This window comes from Ictalurus punctatus, chromosome 17 (assembly GCF_001660625.3).
Source record: "Ictalurus punctatus breed USDA103 chromosome 17, Coco_2.0, whole genome shotgun sequence".
NCBI lineage: Eukaryota > Metazoa > Chordata > Actinopteri > Siluriformes > Ictaluridae > Ictalurus > Ictalurus punctatus.
Genome location: NC_030432.2, coordinates 21178395 through 21204410, shown reverse-complemented (window position 1 = coordinate 21204410; position 26016 = coordinate 21178395). Strand labels below are relative to the sequence as shown.

The 26016-nt window shown below is 42.1% G+C and overlaps 1 protein-coding gene across 11 annotated transcripts in view; it reads right to left on the bottom strand.

Moving 5' to 3' along the window:
• The window catches only part of robo1 (roundabout, axon guidance receptor, homolog 1 (Drosophila)), a 262707-nt gene that overhangs the window by 3173 nt on the left and 233518 nt on the right, over nucleotides 1-26016 (bottom strand). For 5 of the 11 annotated variants that reach the window (XM_047161471.2, XM_017490568.3, XM_047161470.2 and 2 more), the window contains 11 exons: nucleotides 23961-24132; nucleotides 20505-20708; nucleotides 15314-15340; nucleotides 14034-14076; nucleotides 11804-11958; nucleotides 7940-8284; nucleotides 6685-6807; nucleotides 4510-4645; nucleotides 4179-4415; nucleotides 3608-4080; nucleotides 3354-3509 (listed from right to left, as the gene is read on the bottom strand). In XM_047161471.2, the coding sequence (XP_047017427.1) occupies nucleotides 3354-3509; nucleotides 3608-4080; nucleotides 4179-4415; nucleotides 4510-4645; nucleotides 6685-6807; nucleotides 7940-8284; nucleotides 11804-11958; nucleotides 14034-14076; nucleotides 15314-15340; nucleotides 20505-20708; nucleotides 23961-24132 (2071 nt within the window). The remainder of the gene's footprint in view (nucleotides 1-3353; nucleotides 3510-3607; nucleotides 4081-4178; nucleotides 4416-4509; nucleotides 4646-6684; nucleotides 6808-7939; nucleotides 8285-11803; nucleotides 11959-14033; nucleotides 14077-15313; nucleotides 15341-20504; nucleotides 20709-23960; nucleotides 24133-26016) is intronic. The other 6 variants (XM_053687578.1, XM_053687579.1, XM_017490570.3 and 3 more) reach the window with 4 other exon arrangements.

Below are 26016 nucleotides of genomic sequence, written 5' to 3'. Positions count from 1 at the left end.
AGATCCAACCATGGCCCATTTGAATCTTTTTGGGAGAGGCATTAAGTTTTTCATTTAATATCTGTTGATATTTGATAGCCACCACCATATTTAACCATGGGCATGATGCCAATAAAACACTAATCCCTTACCATTTTTTGGGGTGAAAAATGTGACGCTTACAGATGTTCACCAAATTCACCCTGTGTGTTAAAGGGATCAAGAGAAACACAGCAGTGAATGTAGCTTGGTAGTGTAGTACAGTATGGAAATGTGATCTCCGCTCTAGAACACGATACGACGAAATTAAGTGCACTACTGTGTGACTTTGAACCTTTTTAATGCACAGCATGAATTTCAGAAATCAGAGAACATTATGTCCCCCCACCAAAAAAACACAACACAAAGGCTAACCCCTTACCATTTTTTGGGGTAAAAAATGTAACTCGGGAGTGCAGTTAGTTTCATCCCATCACTCACCAAGATTTCCCCTGAATGTTTTTGTCGTTTATTAAACACAGCAAGTCTTGTTTATTCATGACCCCGAGGACATTGTTTAAATCCAACAGCAGGCTCCTGTCGATAGTGAATGAGGAAAGCGGAGGCCACATTGGCATTTTTTTTCTTAATGTGTTTGCATGCAGGCTCTGGATCAATGCTAGTCTGAGAGAGAGCAGGAGGTGATGGTTTATGAGAATGCACGGTTTATGAGGGGTCCCTGCTTTATAGAACACCTCTGGATCTTTAATCTCCTTACCATGAAACAATGGTTCCTTTCAAAGATGCGATTTAACAAGACAGAACGTCTTACTAAATGCTCTGTCCGTCCAGCTTTCCAACACTGGAGTGTCTTCAGGCCTAACCCTAACAAAAATTCTGCCTTCTACAAATGTAGCTCCATCCCTGAAAGGACGAATTATACCGATTTACAGCTTTGTATCTTTCGTTCTACAAAAAAAAAACCTTGACAAATGGTTATTGTCAGAAAGGGAATTCTAGTCCATGGAAATCATATTTATACAACATATTTATGCTGAAAATGTTGGCGTGTCCCTTTTAAGCAATCATGGAAATAAATACTGACACGCTGCATCATGGAACAAGTTAAAATAATATAAACTAGACTGCGGACTGTTTGTTACAACACTGATCCCAAAATCCTCCCACAGCAGACATTCCTCATGCCTCCTTCACTTTATTGCATTATTATTATTATTATTATTATGAGTGATCATGGTGTAATAAATCAAATTCAACATGAAGGGAAGTGTGTGTGTGTGTGTGGGCTGAAGAATAAAGTGGCCTCATGCAGGGGAACTTCAGGATCAGGAGATAATAAGCTTGGTGTTGCTCAAAGCACTGAGCAAACAAGAACAAAATTAAGAGAAGGTGGAGTTCTCTTGTGGAGTGTTAGGAATGCTGCAGCAGGAACGGTATATAGGTAAGCCGGGATTTCTCACAATTTTTTTTTTATTATTATTTTTTAGAGCCTTCATGTTATTCTATGGCCATGTGCTGCTTTTATAAAGCGCATTAAAAACTTTTATTTCGGCTGATGCTCCACGATTAATGGAAGGATGTTTAGACTGCATGTAGGTTCGCATGTAATTCATGGCAAACCCGCATCAATTTATGAAGCTGTTATAGTAAAATACATCGTGATGGAGTGGTGCGATGTAGCAGAGTTATTGCTACGACACTAACGTTGATTATATTCCTCTTATACCGCAAGTTTTATTTATTAAGGAGTGCCACGTTGTAATTACTTTCCATTTATAGATCAATGTGAGATATGTTAGTTACAAGTAAGTTTGCTAGTAGCAATTTCTGGATGTTAATAAGACAAACACAGTGCAGCTTGTCGTGTTATGGGAAAACCGCAAAAAGCGTAAACTCGTCTGTCTTTCTTACTAACTGTTCCAAAGTGCTGCCACTGAAGACTCCTTCCACGAAGGTTGAATAAACATGTCCTCATAGAAAACGTCGCCATATCGACCCTGTTATTTGACTTCCGGTCAGAACCGCTGTCGGATCTGCTGTTGTGGAAAATGAATCAATACCTTCTGCCCAGTCAGAACGGAGAACTAAGCATCGCAGTGGCGTATGAGCCCTGGTATTGTACAAACCTCTGTTACATGGATCACTGGTGGAATTAATGCGATAAAGACGCACGGAATGTGAATTTCTGTCATTTCTGTTAAAACAGAACGATCAAACAGCTGCGGGGTGACGAGGCTCTTCAACCGCTCAGCGGCGAGAAATAGAGACGGGAGAGGAGAAAAGATGAGCGGAGAGGGGGTGTGCTGGAGGGTGAAGGGATGAAGAGATTACAGCAGAGGGAGGAGGGAGAGGGAGTAGCTGATCTGAGACATCAGGCCAGGGTCTGTGTGTGTCTGATATTAAATCTCCATGTCAACACACAAGGACAAGTGACTCAATGATGAAGCCCAGCAGCTGACTCGGTGTGTGTGTGTGTGTGTATACACAATGACCTTTCAGATGGCCCCAGAGAAGAGGAAAATGAAACGCAGATTGCACGAATGCCCAGTGTTTACCTCACTGCAGGGTACAGGGTATGTGTGTGCACATTCGAACAGGAGGGGTGTGTGGGGGCACTTGAAGTTAAGCAGCACCACCTGGGGCAGTTTTATTAGCGTGGGAGGAAGGAAGGAAGGCGTCCCTAAGGATGGTGCGGGAGTCTGTATCTGCCCCGGGAGACATTCACTCATCCTGCTCTTTCTGTCCTAATGTGGATAGTCCATTATAGTAGTGTGTGTGTGGTTCATGCAAGGTAGCCACTTGTCTCTGTAAGCACAACATGAAAATTACAAAAGAACGTGTGCTTTTCCTGGGCACCATTTAATACATGAACAGAGCTAAATAAAATGGTCCATGACCCCCTGTGATTGATTAATTAACCTAAGTAGGTTGATCATTTGGTATCAATATCGGTATCTACAAGTACCAAGAAACATGGACTCTCATGGTTGGGAAAAAAATATATAGTATCAACGCATCCCTAGTGATATCCTCACTGGTAGCTCTAGGACCTCTGAGACTAAAGATGGTGGCCAAAGTTCTGGCAGTGTTGTAAATTCTGGACTGAATGCAATCGCTGTTATGATCCATGTCAGAAAAGACACCACTTAAAGAATGCTGTCAGTTTATTGCATCGCAATCTGCACAATGGCTTCAATCTAGTCTCACATAAGTTAATTCAATTCAGTTTGATCTGTATAGCACTTTTAACAATGGACATTGTCCTAAAGCAGCTTTCATATAGCAATGAACTTGTTCCTAATGAGACGATAACCATACCTTGAGCTCTGCTATCGTTTAGAACTAGTAAATTAGTAGTGCTTATGAATACATACCGTCTGTGTAAGCCTCTCTTCGCTGGTAGAGTCCAGCAGCTTGCTGTTTCTGTTTCTTTGGAGGTCTTTTCTGCACCACAGCTGCGCTCATATTACTGTCTGTAGAAAAGGGACTTGCTGGACGGTGGCCTGAAGGCAGGTTTTGGTATTTCCGTGCTGCAAAATATCCAGCTAATTAGGCAAAGTCATGAGGAAAGGTACATCTTGCTACGTTCATGATAATATGGCAAATCAGGTAAGTATATCTCCCTCACCTCCTGGCCCAGTATAGTGTGGCGGCCCTTTCCCAGAATGCTTCGCAACCCGGAGGCCGGCGTACTCGGCGGCGACAGCCACAGCCTGTGCAAAGTCAGCATCAGTAAAGAAGGAACCGTCAGACGAGCTGATGACACTGGAGCGTCCCGACGACCCGCTGTCCTCTTCAGACGCAGAGCCCCAACCGTTGATCATGGAGCCAGTGACGGAGCTGTCCAGCTCGCACGTGCTGGATGCCGGCGTCTGATCCAGCCCACGCAGCGTCAGCCTCGGATGCACGCCATGCGGATTTCCGGGGACGAGCGCGTGAAGGTATCGCTGGTGGACCAACGGCACCTCCGCGTCTGTATCGTCTCCTTCTTCCTCGTCCTCCAGGCCGTCCGTGTCCAGACCCAGGGGGCCCGAGATGTAGCCGTATGTGTGAGACGGGGAGACGGGCCGTGGGGGCGGAGGAGGGCTGACTAGCTGTCGTCTGGGGAAACGACAAACAATAGGTTGACATAAAATGGGAAAAAAAATCATAGTCATAGTAGTCATGTGTGTATTCATTTATCTGCAATAAGAGCTCACCTGCGCTCATGTAGGTTCTCTGGGTTCTCCATGAGCATGGGCTGCATCTCTTCGTGTGGGGATGGCGTGAGGGTGGCAGTGGACTGGTGGCTGTAGGATACAGCGGCAGGAGATGAGGCCGTGCCTCGAACCGGAGGAGTCGGGCCTCGTTCCATATCTGCTTCCTCCTCCTCTAACTCATCAGGCTGTAAGTACATGCGAGACGGAGGGACTGGGCACTTCAGCTCGGCCTCGTAGCTAAACACCACATCACAGAGACACGGTTATTCTTTTGTTTTTCCCTGACAGAATGTATAGTGTGTGTGTGTGTCTGTGTTTATATAGACCCCACCTGTCATCCATTGAGATGCCGTAGTCCTGACATGGCGGTGGGCTGATGGGTGGAGGAGGCAGCAGGTCAGCCCAGTTCATCGCGCTCTGCTTGGGCACCTTCGTGGTTCGCCCTCCTTTTTTCTGCCCCTGACTCCCTGTTTTGACAAACGCACGCGTTATACACGCACAGCCAACCCATCAGCGCTATCCATATCCATCTCATTGCAAAAGTCGTAAATCATTTTCTGGCAAATTAAAACGCATTACTAAACGCAGGCTCATTATTTATGATTTTTTTTCCCCTCCCAGAGCTTGACGTGTGTATGACAATTTTACACTCCGCCACTAATGGCGGCACCTCAATAATTTATACAGTGTAAAACGCACAAGCACATTATCCCTTTATTTGTAATTAACGCTTGCTGCTCCAAATAAAAAAAAAAGAAGCCATTTTTCAAAGCTAATACTCCGCGTGGCCTAGTGTTAGATGTAACAAGAGAGAAATGAAGAAAAAGAAACGCATTAGACGCCCAATTAAAAACAAAGCATTAGGATTCAGAGCCAATGAGCTGTGAGGCCTCGATACACCAGAGTCTGTGCTTTAATTACCTGAACCAGAGATACAATATAAAAATAGATAGGACGCATTATCCTGGCAGCCTTGCATGCGCTGAAGAATGGCCGCCATTTGTCCTTGTCGTACAACAAACACTGGTTCTCTGACAACATTATCCCCCCACCGCCCCCATTTTTATGAGCGTAGATGAAAGCCAGGGTAATTAATGACTTAGAGAGGGGAGAAATCCCCAAAACGGAGCATATGACAGAGTGCAATCTGGCCTGTGAGGTCCTGAGGGAGAATGAGGTTAGCATTGAAGCTTAAACAGTGTGCAGGTAACTGAGATGCTACAGATCTGCAAGTGCACACCTGATGGAGCGAAAGATAAATAAATAAATAGAACCCACGATGGGTACCGATTCATTTTGTTCAGGCCTTAATGCTATTCTTTTGTCTCCTGGAATTCTGTAACCCACCCAGGAAAAGCAATTTCAAGGTGTCAAGTACTGAATATGATTTATTACTCCTTATGAGATGCTGTGTTTCAAATGGGACTTAAAGGGCAGTGTGATGAAAAGTAATAATAATGGAACTAATACTTAAAATCTAGAGACTGTTAACTTAAAAGCTTTCTAATTTTCTTTACTGGAAAGATTAGCGTTGTAGACTGCATCGGTATAACCGGGCTGTATATTCAAACTGAGAACGCTTGGAATTCAAATTAGATGACCGAATTACGTGTCTGGACACACAGCCGTATATATACATATTAAAATATACAATATTAATATACAATTTTTTTTTTAAATCACACATTCATGTGGTATATTTATAACACAAATGTACATCAAAAGATGGGCGGCCTATAAGAAATGTAAGAAAAACATCACATCACAATGCTTAAAGACATTTCTACAATTCAAAACATGTATTGCAATACACGTGTTTGTTAACAAACTGCCTGTTTGATGATCATTCTATTTAATTGGGGGAGTGGGGTATTCTATAAAAAAACTTTTAACGTCTATATCAGATGCTTCCAATGAGACATACTGTTATATGTACTTATTGTAGTACAAATATGGACAATACACACAACATCTCAGCGATAATCTCATCTCTTAACCTCTCATGGGGAAATGAAAGCGTTTCGGCAGCATGATAGTAAGATTACAGCGTGTGAGAAAGTAGATAAATAAATATAAATACAAATGAAATGACTGACGTGAGCCACCAGGAACATCATATTGTATATGCACGTACTGTACTAAGAAACTGAGCTAGATATATAAATGCACCCATGGACAAATTAAAAAATATAAGCAATTCATAAGGAAGTTAAAAACGAATCAACAAGTTTACAATATGTTGATGACTACATTGCGTTCGTTTTATTGAGAACACTGATGGTAGACCAAAATGTACCATCTGCCGCAAGGTATTATCAAATGCCTCTATAAAACCAACCGAGCTCTAAACTAAACCAATGGGGGTCCGGGGAGTTTATTTTTTTTCCTGAGCTGTAAGAAACTTACTGTATCTTATCTGGAGTCACACAGATATCGCTACAATTTTTTTTTTAGTTGTAGTTACACAGTTTATACATGCCTTCCCATGTGTGCGCGAGTCTCTTACCGGATGTGCTGCTGCCGCGGTCGGAGCTGCTGTACGTGCCGGCGTTGGGATTGGGATCAGGCGCTTGGTTATACGGGATGGTGGCTGGCATGCCGGGGTCTCCGCTTCTGTAGTGGTCTGAGGCTTAGCATGAAGCATAACATAATGAATGGCTGTGCTTACATGCAAAAAATTTTGGTCAATCTGAATGAATTCATTCGGATTGCAGATTCTGAATGAACTGTTTGAATGCATCCTAAAGTAATCCAAAGCACATCTGGTGTACCAGTGCTAGTGTACCAATAGCTAACATTAGTTTGGGGGTTTTGGCATGTGTGTAATGGCCTGTTTTTCCATATCAGTGAAACCTACACTAAGTTTTAAAGATGGTACAAAAAGGAATGGCAAATCCAAAACCCTGCCCTTGAATTCCTTGCTTTTGCTTTTTTGTCATTTAAAATGCCTAACTTTCTTCACACAAACAATTAACCAGTCAGGTGGACATTCATTTCATTCAGACTCACCTTGATTAGTTAACTTTGTTTGGATCTTTAGTTTTTTGGTTTGTTTGACTACATACAGTATGTGCAAATAGATCACATGACCCACAGGAGCAGGGTCATAAGGTGACCGAAATAGTGCATGCTGTTAGCTCCATGCAAAACGCCCCATTATCATCAAAAGCAAAAATGTTTCGCTTGTCCGTTCAAGTTTATGTAATCTGCCATCATACAAAAGATCCCATAAAAATGTTTTAGGTTAAATTACTCCACCGTGTTTAGATGGTAATCTTAACGCTATGACTACAGCGTTGGAAAGACAGCTAATACCCCAGAGCAAGCTCGTATTTTCACGAGCGTGAAAAAAACAAATGAAGAGAAACTGTGAAAGCCAAGCTTGGATTAGTCACACGTGTACCTAGAGAGGGAAAGTGCAGAAAGAAATTCAAAGAAGGTGGAAAGTGGAGAAAAAAGTGCAACTGGAAGTAAATGAAGATGCTTAAAAGGCTGAAGAATGTTTTTGTTTTCCTTTAAAAAAAAAAAAAAAGATGCTCTTGACATACGGAATGCCAGGATAAGAATAAAATAATGGGAACCTGACTCATGAAGAAAGCAGTTAGCGCTCAACTGCACATATCAATCACAGATAATGAAGCTCTGGACTGACGGCATGAAGGCCTTTCAGGAGGGAAGGGGGGGTCTGTCGGGTGTCTCTTTTCCGCCCCCCTCCCCACCACCACCACCCCTGCCCTTCTACGCCCCTACGCCAAACTCACCCTTGTTCAGCTTGTTCTGCTCCATGATGCTGTACTGCAGCTGTGAGGTCACTTCCTGTTGTTTCTGAGGTGTCCCCTGGCTGCCCTTCCAGTTCTGTTTCTCGTTGAGGTCCGCGCTGCCCACGTGGTTGGTACCCAGGCTGGACTGAATGAGCTGGGTGGTGGCGTAAGGCGTGGGCTGGCCCGCAGGCCCAACCAATCGCCCATCCTTCAGGTTGGGGCTGTTGAACGTTTTCATCTCGTTGATCTTGTTGGAGAGGTCAACGTCTCCGTAGAGGGACGAGTCCGGCACTAGGAGGTTGGTGGGTTTGCTGTCCATCTGACTGTAGTTAGCGATGCAGTCGGCTGGATGAACGGAGAGGGGGAGAGATCTGTCTAACACGGGCTTAAGTTTTCAACTTCAGATACGAGAGGCTGCTGAGATGCTAGCGAGGGTGGCGTAGTGACTAGAGGGTAATTTGCTCGACTTTAAGATTGAAAGATTTTTTTGGAGTTCTTTAATGGGTCAAATATACGACACGCATTTCGCTAACAAGAAATATCTTAAGTCTGCAATGATTAGGAATTGAGACTGCAGGGCTTGTTTTATACTTCTACGCTTTACTCCACATACTAAGAGCATAAATTTAACACTGTTGCACCAGACTTTGCTGTTGGTCTAGCTGGAAAGTCAGATGTTAAGACTGCTAAAATGTGACCTAGTACATCACAAAAGCACATCCGATCTGTGATCTTTACACCAAGCAGACCTTTAGGCAGAGGAACGATTTAGGGATTGAAGTGGTGTTCTTAAAAATGATTACATTACCGTAGGAGCTGAAAACTTTGGTTGGGTCAAAGTGTGTAAAAATCCGCTCTAACAATTCTTAGCGATGACATGTTTAGCAGTTAAAGCTGCTTTAGATGAGACCTGTGCTGGGACATTATTTCTGAACTTCCCAGGAATCATCACATCCGAAGATTTAAAAACTTTGCAGCTGCTACTGTATTGAATTCTTTTCATCGTGGTGCTTTAGCATATCCGCTTCCTCATAAGCCGTGCCAAATGTGCTATCTGAAGCTGTGCCTTTCTCAAGGAGACAGCTCTTCTCATCAAGCCGCGTGTTGCATCCCGTCCAAATCAAAACCTTCCGGAAAGGAGCAGAACTGTACAAAAAAAAAAAAAAAAAAAAAAAACCCTTCTGACAGATCCAATTTTCCCCTCGCTCATAAAATATTCAAATCCTGCCCAGGATCAGAGCTCGGAGCTCGGCAGTAAATACCACACGGCTGCTGTCAGTTGGATTTTGGGATCGGCTCTCGTTTCTGTCAGGACGAGGGATATTGCAGCACTTCGAAAGTAGACGTAGGGGGGGGACCAAAAAACTAGGTCCTTAACAAAAACTAGCCCTATCGAGTGGCCTTTTGGGAGATGTCTCAGAGCCAGTTAATTTCCTAAGGGTTTTAGTGCTTTAGGTGAGCCAGGCGAGAGGCTGGCAAGCTTTCACGCTGTCATGCTGTGAGTGGCCATGGCATTTATCCTTCCTCCCTTTTAAAAAAGGTGATTCGGATAAAAGCTTGAGTTAGCAGTAAAACACACACCTCATAAAAAGAGCGGATTAGGCGTGCAGTGAAGTGCTTTTGGGTTTTAATGCCTGGACTAAACTGTGTCTGTGAAAACATAGCCCAGTAAATGCTTATGAACGTGGTACAAAAAGAGGAATGTTTCAGCAACGTTTCAGCAATGTATAAGCAACGTTTGTCACTGCTGTCTAGCATTTCAGCATTTCAGTTCACACCAAAAGCATTTCTAAAGTTTTCTGTCTCATTTGAGCCAAAATCTAAATCCATACCAGCCTTCGGGTGGAGCCCAAAGCTCCATGGACAACCGTTTAAATCACACATTTCTATATGTTGTGAACGTTACTACAAATATATTATAGGGATGTAAGGAGAAACTAGTTCGACATGGCTGCATCGATATACACACCTTGATATACTGGGCTCGAAATCAAATTTAAAAAATGGTTAAAAGCGAATACTTTGGTGCACACGCCGCGGTTTACGCACACTGGAAGAGACAGGGTGGTGAAGAAGGTAAAAAAATGACTCGTCATACTTTTTATCCATTTACAGTTACATGAAGGCCCTGTTTACACTAGTAAACACTAGTATTACCACGCTGGCTTTTTTACGCCATGTTTCAGAAACGATCTCCGTCCACACTACGCATTCATGCACACTGGGCATATGCACGCATACAAGTGTAAACAGGAAGTTGGTTGCTAGTCCAAACCGGCGTTCCATGTAGGGCTTACGCCGCTCGAAATGAGATTTGTTGCCGATCGCTCTAATCGTAGCTTGCCTCTTGTGCATGTAGGCAGCTGCGGTATTATAAAATACAGAATTTAACTGCACAATGGCTGCTAAGAATGACAACAAAGCCAGCAAAGCTTGCAGTTCGGTCTCCGCGTTGTTGTGTATGCGATCGAGGTAGCATAACGGTCATACTTGACGGCTTGACGTATCAGGGAAGGATACGTGACGATCCAGAAGACCCAATCAGGGAGCGAATGTGGGCGAAGCCACGCCTTTGTTTTCAAAAGTCTGCGTTTTGGTCTGCGTTTCAAACTAAAACGGGGTCTTCAGCGTCTCCAAAAGTCTCCGTTTCCGAGCGTGGAAAACGCCGGAGTAGTGTAGTGTAGACGACAGGCATAACCGTAGCAACAGTTATGCCTTTTAAAACAAGAACGCACTAGTGTAAACGGGATCGGAGTGTTGTGGAATGTTTTCCTATAACATCATATCCTCAAGCGTTTTATTCCTCTTATACCACAGCAGCTTGCCAACAATTACTGTTATTTCTTTATTACAGGAACGGACGTCATTTTTTCATCCGTTTATAGGTACGTTTAATGCTCTGGAATGTTCACGAAACAAGGAAGTTCCTGTTCTCACGCGTTCCCTCACCAGCCTCTCTTTCCCTCCTCACTCTTGAGGTTGACAAAGACACAAAACGCAGCTTGTCGTGTTACCGAGAAACCGCAAAGAAGCGTAAACTCCTCTGCCCTGAAGACTTCAATTTAACCGAACTGATTCAATGAACCTGAATCGAATTGAATCGTATCGCTGATGAACCAATTCGCAACCGATCGGTAGTAAATTGAAGTGTATTGATTTGTTAATCGTTTTGTATCGTATTATTGGAACGAGGGAAATTCACACTCCTGATACGGTACGCTGTGATTGTACCTGCGGTGTTTGTACCCTAATGACGCTCATTAGTTCACAAGCTGAATATGCCATTTCTCTACAATCCCATTGTCTCAAGTCACACGTTTAATCAACTTCACTCGCCCTACCTTGATCTTCTCCGTTTTCCTGCTAAAAATGGTTTCTCCTTTTGCTATTTCACCCAGCTCTTGCTGACACGTGCAAAAAAATAAATAAATAAATAATAAAATAAATCACCTGGAAGGGCTTCATCTCTCTTTCTGCACACTCTGGCTTTTTATATAACTTATTTTTCCGCCATCACCCTCACTCTCGGACATACAGTAGGTATACACACACACACACACACACACACACACACACACACACACACACACACACACACACACACACACACTCTCTTTGACCTCTGCAACTGCTCCCTGTTTCCTAAATAAGGAAGCACTTAGGGGAAATTGCATTTAGAAGCTACAACAACAGTATGGAAATCAGATGGCAAATTTGATTAGCTGGCAGAGCAGACCCCATAAGGACCGGGCCAGGGCTACCTTTTTTATTCTCTATCTAAAACAGTCCTGCTTCAACCTTCAACATGCAAACACACACACACACACACACACACATATAGCTTCCTGTTCAACGCTGACTCACCAGGGCGGCTGTAGGTGGCCAGGTTGCTGTCACTGTTGCCGTTGCCCGCGGTGCAGCAGTTGATGCTGCAGTCGTTCTGATTGGAGCAGTTGTTGGGCCATGTGTCCGCTAGCCAGGGCTGGGTAGCCGAGTCGCTAATGTTCAACAATCCAGGCCTGTACACACACAACCAGCAGACTGTTCAAGCCACCAAAGGTCATATTACCATATTAATATGCATAAAGTGCATTCAAAGTAAAGAAAATATCATATGACCCTGAGGAAAGATCACGTAATAACTTCTATTCTTATGGGGAAATATTATCACGCAAACTGGAAATGCTCATTTGGTGCTCATTTGCATATCGGAACGTGATAGGCTCTTCGATTTTATGACACAAGAACACTTGCATTTTTGTTTCCATTTGAACTTTTTTTTTAATCCACACGCCAATTCGCGAGCCCATCTGTGATGCTGTATTTTTATTTGAATCGACATGCGTTAAAGCATGAACCCCATCTAGAATGTTCTACATGATAAGAAGTAAATTTAACAACAGAATTTCGCTTTTTTTTTTTTTTTTTTTTTTAGGACACGACGATGCGAGCCAAATAAACACAAAAATTCTTGATAAAGCACATCTTGGTTTTGTAATATTGATCAGGTCATGCACATTTTGTTGAGGGCTCGCTGGTAAAGAGTGAAGTATTTTGTACGAAGAAAAGGAAAGGGGGAAAAAAAGAAAAGCAAATGACACTTGATGAAAATCGCAATACTTGTGATAAGCGTGTTGCATGATGATATTATATCACGTACGGATATCATAATATAGCCCAGCCCTATTTCCTGAATGAACTGTCCTAGTGCTCTATCAAGATCAATAAAGTGTTGGACAGCGAATGAAAATGGAGGTCTATGGACGCATGTCACCGGAACTGACAATAAAATATTCGCTACTTTAAAAAAAAAAAGGAGGACTTTTACAAGGTCAAAGCTGAAGACGAGGAAAGAAAACAAAAAACAAAAAAGACTTAATAAGGAGAAGGCTTCGAACACCAGAACATCAACGTTCAAGGCCGTGAAATCTTTGTCCTCTTGTTCCGACTGCCCTGGATTGTATTTCACTACCGCTATCACGTGAATTTATGTTAGAGATTTCAAAAAGAATATCATGTTCAAGATATTTGACTCTAGACAAAAGGGAAACACGCCCACAAGGACAAGGACGGCGCACTGACGAGCAACACCGGGCTTGAGTTTGGAATAGAGTGTTCTTCCAGGTTTTCGTGTCCCTGTTTCATTGTGAAAGCCGAGACCCGAGGAAATTATTGTGCATTAACGCGCAAGAGCAATATGGAGGTGGGAAGAGACGAGCCTCTTTTTGTCTCTGATTTCTTCTAGCTTTGTTGTACAAGAAGGCACTCCATCTTCAGCATGCACAACATCTTTCTAAACCCAAGATTGCCTCCTTGTGCCCTACACAAGCAATTACACTTTAGTGTACAGTGAGTGAGTCCGGTGTGGATTCCAATTAGTACGAGCTATTTGACAAATTTAAATTTATCACCAAAATAAATGATACGTTCTTACATTCCTAACTTGCACATTTACATACCTTTCAGCGTAGTAAATGAAATCCAACCACACTGTTCTTGTTCGTCCAGATTTGTTGAGTAATTTCATTCATTATTAGAACACGAATCAGTTCAGTTATTTACTGTGAACCGAGACGTTCACTGTTTTGTGTGGTTTGTGCAACATTTATGTACAAACTGAAGGGAAAACCAAGCGGGCGTGCTTTGTTATGCAGTAGCAGGTGTTTTTGTTTTTTTCTTCACATAATTTGGGAAGAAAATCAATTCTGCAGTTCTTCTGACCGATCACCTTGATCCTTTGATGAAACAGTTCTACCTTCATGGGTGTGGTCTGTTCCAGACTGACTCCGCCTCCCGCATCCACAGGGCACAAGGGCTCACCGGATGGTTCGGCAAGGATGGAAATGATGCGAAATCGTATGCTACGGCCTTCGCGCTCACCAAACCGAACACGTATGGCTTCACGATTTTTTTAAGCGATGTGTTAAACATTTCTCCACAGTTCCACAGTCACAGCCGTAGAAATCAATGAGGTTCTGGTGGTGACCCAAAACCCTGCTTACTAACACACTTTTGTGTTCTTTCTCTATGTTCCTTTAATTCGTCACCCATATGTACTGTGTATGGCTATGAGATATGAAACATTACGACTCACCTGCCAGCGCTGCTCACAGCTTCTCCTCCTCTTTGATAGGAAACTGCAAAAGAAGTAAAAAAAACAACTATAAGGAAGGATGTCAATGAAGCAGGCGCTGATTTGAATAAGTAACGGTAAATGTCGAAACGCTGGCAAGCACGAGGCAATTTTCTGGACTTTAGCAAGCAAGCTAATTAAACGTCTGGGTGTTGCCAGAAGTCTGAGTCACTCCCTGCTTTGTGTGCTGGCACTTTGGGCACGCCGCTTTAGCATCCACCTTACAGTGTGACTAGCAAAGATAAACCCCCCGACCCTCAGTCCTGTCTCACAACAACTCGCACTCCATGCCGCTCGTTTTCCCCAGCGAGCTGGATCGCAGTTCAAACAGATAATGTCCTGTATTATATACTACAGCAGACACATTTTGGCCTGCAATCCTGTACTGTTTAGCGCCAATACGGGACATTTTCAGATCTGTGAATACTGATTCAGGAGGCAATATTCGGGTGGTTAGCTTTGGCAGCTAAGTGTTTGGCAACGCTCCACTAGCAGAACCTGGGGTTTCACTTAAAGCTTGGCAGAGTGTCACTGATCGCAATCGAGATCCATTTCCATTCATGCAGAAAAAAAGGTTCAATCCAATCAGTCTCCTTTTCCTTCTCTTTTTTACTTTTTTTTTTTTTTATACCGGCACGTCAATGGGAGGTTGATTATTGTGAAACGAAACTACTTCAAACAGCGAGCGGCGGAAGGAGGGTGTGAAAGCTGGCCCTGTTCTTCTGGCTTGCAATAAGTGACGGACGTTTTTTTTTTTTGTCTAATTGGGCCACGAGAACTCTGCTGTCACCTCGTCAGAACCGAGCTGAGACGCAGAGCCAACCGGAGTAGCTTTGATCCATTCTTGTCGCTGTTTAACAGCTTTCTTGAGCGAAGCGGATTCAGAGAGGCTCGGCGGACTCCCAAAGCCGCCTTTGAGGGCTGCGTGAAAAGCTCCAGACTCGTGCTCTTTCTTGTAGGGAGATGTATTTTTAACCAGAGAACATGGCTTACTGAGCTGGGCTGCTGTCTCTTGATGTCCTGTGTGATTCCTCTGTCGGGAGTCTGGTGAGGAGTTAGGAGAACTAGCAGATATGTGAAGGGAGTGAAGTGGACATAGAGCAGTGACGCTCTGAATCTGAAAAAGCAACACTGCTCTCTAAAGAAGGCCGAGATAACATGCACGGTGTGCTGCTTGTTAACTCCGACCACGTCTTTAGTAGCTGGGGCTTTTACAATACAGAAGGAATAACAGCGCTTACCAGTAGGCGTGAAGGTGAATGAAGGCACTGCAGATCCGGAGGTCAGAACATGGAAGAAAAGAAGATTGCAAAACGTGCCGTTATTGACGCAGCACGTAGAAAACCTGGCATAATACTGACTGTACCGATAAAGATCTCAGAGTCTTCCTGACTCAGGAATCTTGAGTCTCGGGAGTATTCGATGAGGTTTATCCACATGACAAGCCACCCAAAATATATTACACTCAACATGGCCACTGTCTTCTACACTCTATACAGCTAGCACAGATTTATCTATCCATTACAGATTATACTTCATTGTTTACATGGCCACGTTCACCCTCTACCAGTTATATCCATCATATAGATACACCTTAGATTTACTTCTTCCATTAATTACAGCTGAGCGCTGTGGAAGTCTCAAATCTGATTGGTCAGAAGGTGACTGGACACTAGCGCAGCCAGAAATCGCTCGGTTTGTATTAATGCACTGTTCTAAGACATTACAGTTTCTATCGTAACTGCTAATTGTATGGCCAGGGACTTTATAAGCATATTTATGAAAGTTATTCAACAACAACAAAAAAAAAAGATAAATCATTGATACGCTGAAGTTTTATACGAGGAAATGTTTATTTAATATTGATGGAAGGAGTCTCCAGTGTCAGAGGTAAAGCTGTAAGATCTACATGACAGACGAGTTTACAATTTCTCTGTGGTCCGTCTTATTAATGACGAGACAGAAAAAAAAAGAGAAGCTGGTTTATAGCTGCTATAACTTAAGTGAGAACAGGAAGTAACTTGCTTCACGGAACTTTCCACGACATTAAATGTACCAATAAGCAGATAAAAAAAAAAGGCATGACGTTGCCGAATAAAAACTTCAGGATGTGCTGCTATAGGAAAATAACAAACTTCAGGGTGATAACAGTCACTCTACTTCATCACACCAACCCATCGTTGATTATTTTCCGATTACAGTGCAGAGTGTTTTATTCCTTATTCGCCATAAACTCCGCCTACGGTTATTTTATTCATTTATTCACATTTTTAAAACGTACTTTTGACTTGTTTTGCACAGTGTATCAGGTCAGCAAGTAAACATTTCACTAAACATTGTTTACAGCACATTAGAATGGACATAGATTCAAGACTGCCAAAAGTTGGTGGCTTTCTCTAAGAACCGTAAAGAATCTTTCTTTAGAGTCTTTCAGTACAGAAATGTACATTTGGAATAACGTGGAATGTCAGGCATTGTAAACGGATTTCGATCTGAAAGCTAGAAGCGTAAATGTCGTTGAAATCTTCGATCCCGATACACGAGGCATAAAATAACCAAGTGAAAACGGTGTTGCATTGGATTAAATCAACTTGAAAATTTCTTTAAAGATGAATACTTCTGTATATTCTATGGAACTAGTGTAGGAACTTAACGAGCAAAAATGGCCGAAATCCACGCTAGTAATATGACTTTAACGGTGCCTATGTGCAATTATTTACATTTTTATGATGCTGCAAACAAAGTCCTGAGTGTTACAAAACTGTTATCCTTCATTTTTAATCTTCCATAATCTGTAGTACCATCGAACAAAGCCATAAACCGGGTGACGGAGCATTAGAGCTTTTATGGCATGGTTGCGAGTCTGTAAAATGGTGAATCCACACAAACTGGCAATTACAATACCAAAAAGACGCTTTTTGACTGCGACACGACGGAACATCATATCGTCTTCCACCTTCTCTTATCTTCCGTATTTACGCTCGGCATGCCGAGCCCTGGCCTTTAAATGTCACCTTTTTTTCTTCTCCATTTGTCTGTGTGTTTGCCGGTGCACAGAAAGCCCGGCGTACAGAAAGATCACCGTAATAGATGTGGCCGTTTTTTCATGCTGTTATCATACGTATTTATCTGTTCAGAGGTAAACAGACGAGGCGAGGCGAGATGAGACGGACGCCTGCCATACGTCCCAGAGCGTATGAAATGCTGTGATGAAAGACGATAAATAAATAAATCCGTCTCAGCTGCTCAGTGAATGTCACGTGCGTAATGACAGTTTGGGGAGTATAGGTGGCCATGCTGCTTATAAACACACACACACACACACACACACACACACAACACCTTGCTCGTGTCTTATGTGGTTACAGTGAGCCTTTACTTTGTTTCGACACACATGGGTTTCCTCGCCTCCAGTTCAAAGAAGGCCGCTTATAGCCTTGTGGCTTCATCACATGCCAGCGAGTGTTAGCCATAAGAGACTTTCCAGACCCTGACTTTCAACCTCAGCTTCGAATGCAAGATCAGACTTGCCCGCGGACTCGGTGGAAATACCAGTGTTTTGCTGCTTTCCCACAAAAGTTTGTCCAAAACGTGACCTATATATTTTTTAATATTAAAGAACCAGCACGTTTAGCCAATCAGCCAAGACACGTTTGTGTCTGGCGTATATCTTACACAAGACCAGAAGGTTGTGAGTTCATGCCTCAGCACTGCCTTAACCCTCTTTACTTCTGTATCAAGGCTGACCCTACTCAAGCCAGGATACGCGAAGAAGAGAGTTTCACTCTAGTGCACGTGTATACGTGACAACGACTGCTTTTTCTTTTCACATCATCTCATATCTACATCAAAAGACTTTCGGTTTGGAAAATATCAGAGATGGTCTGTATCTACATCACCAATGTTGCTTAGAAGAAAATCCTAGCAGGCAGAGAGGAAAAAAAAAACGCATGTCGGTGGACGAGACAGCTGTTTTTTGGTCCAGATGTGTGCCATAGTAGGCAGCTCCTCCATTTACTTATTTATTTTTACTCACCAAAGAGATCACAACCCCACCAACCTGTTTTCCTCTTGGCTCGCAAGACCAAGGCTCGTTAATTCAAAAGGTCAAAGTTAACCACGATAAGGTTGGAGCAAAATTGTAAAAAGCTGCTAGCTGAAGTAAATATGTTTCTTTGATGTCCCGCATCCTTTCCCCTTCGGTGAATATTTTATTCATGTTTGCTCTGAGCACTGTTTTAACAGAAAAATAGAAAGGGATTCCTAGTTTTCGGGTTCTTGTATCGCCAAAGATCCGCTCAAAAATGGCTAAATGCTACAGCTAAAGGCTACACAATTGTAAATGTTTAGCAATTCTGCTACAAAAAATGTAAATCTTATACTGTGCGTTGACTCCAGATTTCTGTTTCTGTCTTCAACTTTGGAAGGTGGAGCCAAAAACCAAAACAAAGATGGCCACCTGCAGTGTTACTGAGTGAAGTTTTTTGTTGTTGTTGATGTTCATGTCTCCAAAACAAGAACTTGATGAGTTCTGTATGTTGTTTTTTTTTTTTTTTAGCTTCATTAGCTTTGTAACTTCATAACGAAACCAAAGAAGCAAACATTAGACACCAAACATATCTTAGCTGACTCCATTTAAGGAAATTTGAGGAAAATTTTTCGCCGGTGCAGAGTAATTTATCGCAATAATTTATATAAGAATACGTCTTAAAATCAAATCGGATATTAAACCAGGCCCAATCTGATCCGACACGACGCGAAAGGACAGACAAAAAAGATTGCCGAACTTCAAAAGCTGAATCCTTTCCAATGTCACAGTGTTCATGTTCTAAAGGTTGAGCGCACGTCAACCTTCAGATTGTGTGAATGCTAATGCGAATGAATAGCCGGACTCGCTTCTCTTTTTCAGCACAGCCTCCAGTCTGCCAATACGCATTCCATTAGCTGAATGTCCTTCAGACAGTGTGCCTGCTGCTCAGTGCCAACATCGGGGGGGAAGAACTCCATTGTGCGATCTCCTGAGTACACGAGCTCTCGAGTGAAAGCAAGAGGTATGAAAGAGCAATGATGCTTCATCGGACACTGAGAGGTAGCAGTACAGACTGTACCTGGACTGAAAAGAGGCAGAGCAAGGACACGGGAGGCACGAAGATGACTTTTTTCACTCTTTTCAGCGCTGAACTTTTAACCACTTTAATATAATGAAGGAAGTTATTTCATGGTAAAGAGAAATAGCTACATAATCGGTTTACATGTAGGAATTTAAAGATGTTTGAAGAAGTCACAGTCTTGAGGCACTGTCGAGTTTGTTTCTGCTTCAGAAAACTCGTCTAACTCCAACAGAAAGAGGAGTCGGAGTGTGCTTTCACATTCGCGATGTTAACCGTGTTTGAACAGAACCCTATCATCGGGGGTTCTCCCCTTGGTGCACTTCTTTAGTGAAGTGAAAACACAGCATGTGAACTGTACTGACGTGAACGCGATTCGACTCGGAATCGATTCGAAAGCAGGAAGTGAATCAAAATGCCTGTATTTTGGCTTTACGGAGCTATAGAGCTGCATAAATGCCACGTGAGTTGCAGATTTTCAACAAAAAGAAATAATAAACACAGGCTGCACACAGGATAATCTTTTTTTGTGATTGTTGCGGGCAAAAATGTTCGATTTTGCGGTGGATTTTAATCAAAATAAGCGATGCAATTTGCAACGTTTTTTTGCGGAAAACTACTCGAACTTCATGAAATTGTTTCGCATCGTCTTACGCAGTGACGTACCAACGTAAATGAGACCTTGTAGCTGTACTCACGTTCACGTGAATCGAAGAGGGCTTTGGCTGAATGCATGCTGTGATGACGTCACATGACATGTCTTGGCCCAAATCTGCGCGAATTCTGAAGTTCGAAATCTCCTCGGCTTGATTTTGCGTTCATTTCTGCGAACGCAAAATCGCCGAATCCTGGAGGGACCGATTTATATAATTAACTAATCATTTCATTAGCACTGGCTCTGTGTTTCCCCATGCTTGGTGGATTTTGTGCTTTCTAGACACACTTGTTTTTACTTTTTACACCTAACCAGATGAATGTCAGGAGACACGACCCTCAGTTTGAACATTTTGGTTTGTTTAATTAGCTAAGGTTCAGCACCAATCTATATCAGCTGCTAGTGTGCAAGTTAAAAATAAACTAGCAATCAACAGTGAATAAATATATGTGAAAGTATGACCCTAAGAATTGTGATTCTGGGTAATATTTGTTAAAGCACCCTAACATTCAGGGTGTGTTATTTCTACACACGAGCTGCATTTAGTATTTAACCTTTTCTTTTACTTGTTTTTTTCCTTTTAAAACAGTATACCTAAACGTATTCGGTAACGTAGCTCGAAATAAAAATTCGGTGCAGAACAGGTCGCCGTCGAGTTCGCTGCCGTACCTTTGCGAATGCCGGCGTAGCTCGTGCTCAGACCGCTCCTTTTCTTGCGATGGCGGTACAGCCAGATGCTGAACACCATGAGGATGATCCAACATGCCGCGCCGATCCCGGCGATGAAGGCTGGCTGCTTTACCACGTCTGAGATCTGCTGAGAGAGCGTGTCGTCTGGGTCCACTACGGACTGAGTCATCTTCCCTGAGGAGTCTGGAGCAGTGACGAGGACCAGAAACAAAGAACGCACATCAAAAGACAGGAAAAAAAAAAAAAAGTTTTTCCATACACTGTGGACTGGATGATGTTCATCGATTTCAATACATTTAATTCGCTTCAATTTTTCTTCTTTAATTAGGCTTAATTCTAATTAATGAAAGAGTCATTTAAACTCTAATTTGGAATCCTGGTCTACAGATCAGAGGGGTTTTTTCCCCCTGTTATGAAGAATTTTAAAAAATGCCTGGCATGTCTGGAGAAACAGCAGACAACAAAGCGTCTGCTTCATCTGCTTGTGTCTCACACTCGCTCGCCACATGAAAGGAGCTCGGCCCATCCTTCCCAGCACACATTTCTTCCCGTCGACTCTCTTTTCTTCCCCCCTCTACGTTCTGTTTTTTTTTTTCTTTAGTCACTTTTATCATTTAAGAGACGTTTTGAAGCTCGAGGCAAAATCTTTACTTTTCTCTTCAAAACCAAGTGCTCAAAGCATCATCGTAGTCCCTCTTGTGTACATGCTTAATTCTTCTTGTCCTCCTGTCCCTCCATGTGCAATCAGACTTTAAACCTGGGATATTATTTGATTCCCAGATGTTCGCGTTTATTTATTTTTGTTAAGTGGTACTATTTTTGATCGGCTGCCCCAGTCTATTTTGCCCCAGTCAGCGCCTATTTTCTTACAATTTATTAGTTTCCTAGGGTGATTTAAAAAAAGCAAAAAAAAAACAAAAAAACATTAACACTATGTTAGCACTTATTGGTAATGTTCTTTATAGTTTTCTTTTTTTTTTACATTACTGCTGTTTTTTTTTTTTTTTTTTTGGGGGGGGGGGTTGAGCAAAGAAGATTATTGTTTATTGTTTAAGCTTTTGATATTTTGTTTAAAAAAATTCACAAAAATACTCCTTCATAGATATCAAACAATTGCAAACACAACACAGGTTTATAAAAAATATATATATCTTTGTTAAATATAGGTGTGCAAAATTATTATTGGCACCCCTATGAACTCATATGAGAAAAATATATTTGAAGTATATTCCCATTGATATTTAATTTTTTTTTTTTATAGTACACCTGGGTGACTAGGAACAGGAAATTGTTCAACCACGATAGGGATATAAATATGAGGTAACATACAGGCCAAATTCCCTTAGTCATTCATAACAATGGGTAAGAACAAGGAATATAGCTGTGATGTGCGGCAAAAGGTGGTTGAGCTTCACAAAATGGGACGTGGCTATAAGAAAATAGCACAAGCATTGAAAATGCCCATTTCCACCATCAGGGCAATAATTAAGAAGTTCCAGTCAACTGGAAATGTTATGAATCGACCTGGAATTGGACGTGTGTCTATATCGTCTCAACGCACTGTGAAGAGGACGGTTCGAGTGGCCTGAAAATCTTCCTTTGCTCATATTTACCAAGGGTGCCAATATTAGTGGAGGATTCTGTATATTCCTTGGTAAAATCTTTGGTCAAAATGGCTTTCATGTTGTATCTTGATATTCCTTGGTGTGTTTGGAGCAGGTCATTGGGGGGATGGCGGGTTTTTGATGTTGCTCGGCGATAGAAAAACTGTAGCATCTTTCTCCAAAAGTCATTTCCCCTCAACCTGTCAGAGACTTCAAAGCACACAGCAGTAAAACGTCCCCTTGACTGTGCAGGTGTGTGTCTGTGTGAGGTTCATCCTTTTCTTCTGTCATTTTAAATCTCAACAGGAGTTTACCTTTTATCTTCTGACTTCAAGTGTAAAAATGTTATTTTACTGTTTCACAGCAATGGCTCAACTTTAATTCATTTAGCATTAATGGAAGTAGATTAAACGCTGTCAATCAACACTGGATATATTTTCGATTGTATTATTTTAGACACTTTCACACATTCTGGAAGGGAAAAAAGTCAACGCTTAGAGCTTTCCAAAGGAAGCTGGCAGTGGAAGTTTACAACAATGGAGATTAATGGAAAAACTTTCAGTATAAGATTTAAGGAGCTTCAAAGAACAATTTATGCAAAAGAGTAAAATGATGTGAATTTAGAACAATTTAAGTCGTTATTGGTACCAAAGTGGAAAAAGGCTGGAAGGTTCAGGGTTATATTTCATGACAGACCGAAACACTATGCGATTAAAAATTTAACTTACCCCAAGTTACCCCCATTTTTTTAACTCCAAGAATGACATGATATTGTTTGCCAAATATATCTTGACCAAACTGTATTACATCTTCAGAATTCATCAATTAAAACACTTCTACTTAATAGTCTAGATCATATAGTGGGACTTTTTTCTCTTTTTTTGTCAGATGCTAGTTCAGAATCAGGCTGTGACTCTGTTAGTCCCTCTTCAGCCCTAAATCAGAAGTGTGTTGAGGTGTGGTGTGGTGTGGTGAGGTGTGGTGTAGTGAGGTGAGGTGTGGTGAGGTCTGGTTTAGTGTGGTATAGTGAGATGTAGTGAAGTGAGGTGTGGTGTGGTATAGTGAGGTATAGTGAGGTGTAGTGAGGTGAGGTGTGTGTTATAGTGACTTGTGGTGAGGTGTAGTGTGGTGTAGTGTGGTGTAGTGAGGTGTAGTGTGGTGTAGTGAGGTGTGGTGTAGTGAGGTGTAGTGTGGTGTAGTGAGGTGTGGTGTGGTGTAGTGAGGTGTGGTGTGGTGTAGTGGGGCGTAGTGTGGTGTGGTGTAGTGAGGCGTAGTGTGGTATAGTTAGTTGTGGTGTGGTGAGGTGAGGTGTAGTGTGGTGTGGTGTAGTGAGCCGTAGTGTGGTATAGTTAGGTGTGGTGTGCTGTAGTGAGGTGAGGTGTGGTGTAATGTGGTGAGGTATAGTGTGGTGTGATGAGGTGTAGTGTAGTGAGGTGTAGTGAAGTGTGGTTTGGTGTAGTGAGGCGTAGTGTGGTATAGTGTGGTGTGATGAGGTGTAGTGTAGTGAGGTGTAGTGAAGTGTGGTTTGGTGTAGTGAGGCGTAGTGTGGTATAGTTAGTTGTGGTGTGGTGAGGTGAGGTGTAGTGAGGTGTAGTGTGGTGTGGTGTAGTGAGCCGTAGTGTGGTATAGTTAGGTGTGGTGTGCTGTAGTGAGGTGAGGTGTGGTGTAATGTGGTGTGGTATAGTGAGGTGTGATGAGGTGTAGTGAAGTGTGGTTTGGTGTAGTGAGGCGTAGTGTGGTATAGTGAGGTGTGGTGAGGTGTACTGAGGTCTAGTGTGGTATAGTGAAGTGTAGTGAGGTGAGGTGTGGTGCATTGGCGGATTCGACTCACCCAGCTGGAAGTGGGTGAGCTCACTCTTCACTCCGGGTCCAGCTCCGGTACTGGCTGCCACCTCCACGCCGTAACGGATGCCCGGGACCAGACCTGAGATCACTGTGGAGAAGGTAGAACCGTCCACTGTGCGGTTGATATGGAACCGACTCTCATTTCCCAAACACCAGATCTGCGTGAACAGAAGAGACTTTCACGTCGGTTCCTTGGTTCGAGGGGTGTATCCTTGACATCTTAAATACCGTAACTTCGGTTTGCCGAACCCGAAACTTTTGACAAACAAGGCTGAACAAACGGTCACTCTGCCCTTCTCTGTGTTTAAAAACACAAGAGACATGCTTGTCTTGCAGAATTCTATCAGTTAAAATTGAAATTATTAAGCGAACATAAAGTGATAATGTACCATTGCAACTTTTGTAGCTAGGGTAATAGCTAACCTGCTAGCTGCTAAGGTTGACTCTATGTTCTTATCCTTTCCTCAGAACAAAATATCCAGACAGTACCGATTTCTTGCTCATTTTCAAGCTAATTAGTGTTAAGGTGAAGTAAGTAACATGATATGCATTCGAAAATAAGTTAATTTCCAAAGACGACTGACTGGATTATACTTGACTTTAACTATATGCAGACAAAATGGCTGCCACGGTCATTTGGAATTAACGCTATGCATCCTTGTGGTGCAATACCAACATAAATAGTGGGGTCTGTATAGCACCATGTGACACTGTGATTTTTCCTCTAGATTAGTAGAGTCTAGTTTGTATTTAGTAAATACTCTTTTTACGATTCAGCCCATGACAACAATCACGATGACGGCGTGATGTTTTAACGACGGACAGAGCTCATCAGTATGTTTAACATTGCTGCGCGGAAAATCGCTAAACGTTACAGACCAGACGGACAGGGATGTTTTGGCTCCGACACGCCATCTAGTGGCTGTTTCTTTGAATCCTCCAGATGTCCACAAAGCATGCAGGCGTGTGTGAGAACAATAAAAAAAACAGCGCTTTGAATTTTATTGTGAGAACAGAACATCGTTTTGTTTGTTTGTTTTTTTGTTTTTTTTTTTACAAAATAAGTTCTACATTTCTATACTTATTTCCAGATCTGAATGTGGAAAGATTTAAAACGCCATACCCGGTGAAATTTTTTACACAACGAAGGACTTTCCCCATCCCGTTATGTTTTATTACTTCCTTACAGTATTTAACCTTGGTGCCATACCTCAGGCTGTATGGGATCATAAAAGGCAAGGCTGATTGCCTTTCTCTGAAGTAATTAAACTTGTGCTTCTGTCAAACTCTGACTCATCAGCGTTGGCAGTACGAAGCTGATTCATTACTCAGAAACCGCTCGCTCAATGTCCAGGGATATGCAACTCAACCTTGTACTTCTTCTATTCAAGAGCCATAACAGGTTGTGAATCTGCCTCATCTAATAGCCATGTGGGGGAAAATAAATAAATAAATATTTAAAATAACACCTGAGCATGGTAGTGATAGAGCTTTGGTCAGCAGCTCCCTCAACAACTTCACACTTCACACTAATCTCGCTTTGACAGAGATTTCCTGCCTGCCCGTCTGACGGGATTGCTAAAAAAAAAACTTCAGCCGTCCCTGCTGGCTCTCAGAGAAACAACCAAACCAGGCCCCAAATCCTTCATGGCTCTTTTAAGGCAGGTAGTGAACAGGGGAAGTGGAATTAAGGAACGAGTCGCTCAGTCTCGTCACATCCAACAAGCATGAAATCACACGTAACCGGCAGAAAATGAACCTGGAAAATGATCAGCGATTTGTAATATAATGTTAAATGAGAGAAATAAAAATATATATATATAAATACAAAGAATGTAATAACAAACTAAATAGCTGTAACAAATATCTAAAAAAAAACAAAAAAAAAAACACTCAAATCCCTGGTTACGTGTGCATGTTAATAAATAATTAAATGAATGCAACCATGATGATAATGTATGATTTATATGCAAATATATTTATTTATTATTATATTTTATTAAGCCACATTTTAATATATTATTAAAAAAATTAAATAAAAA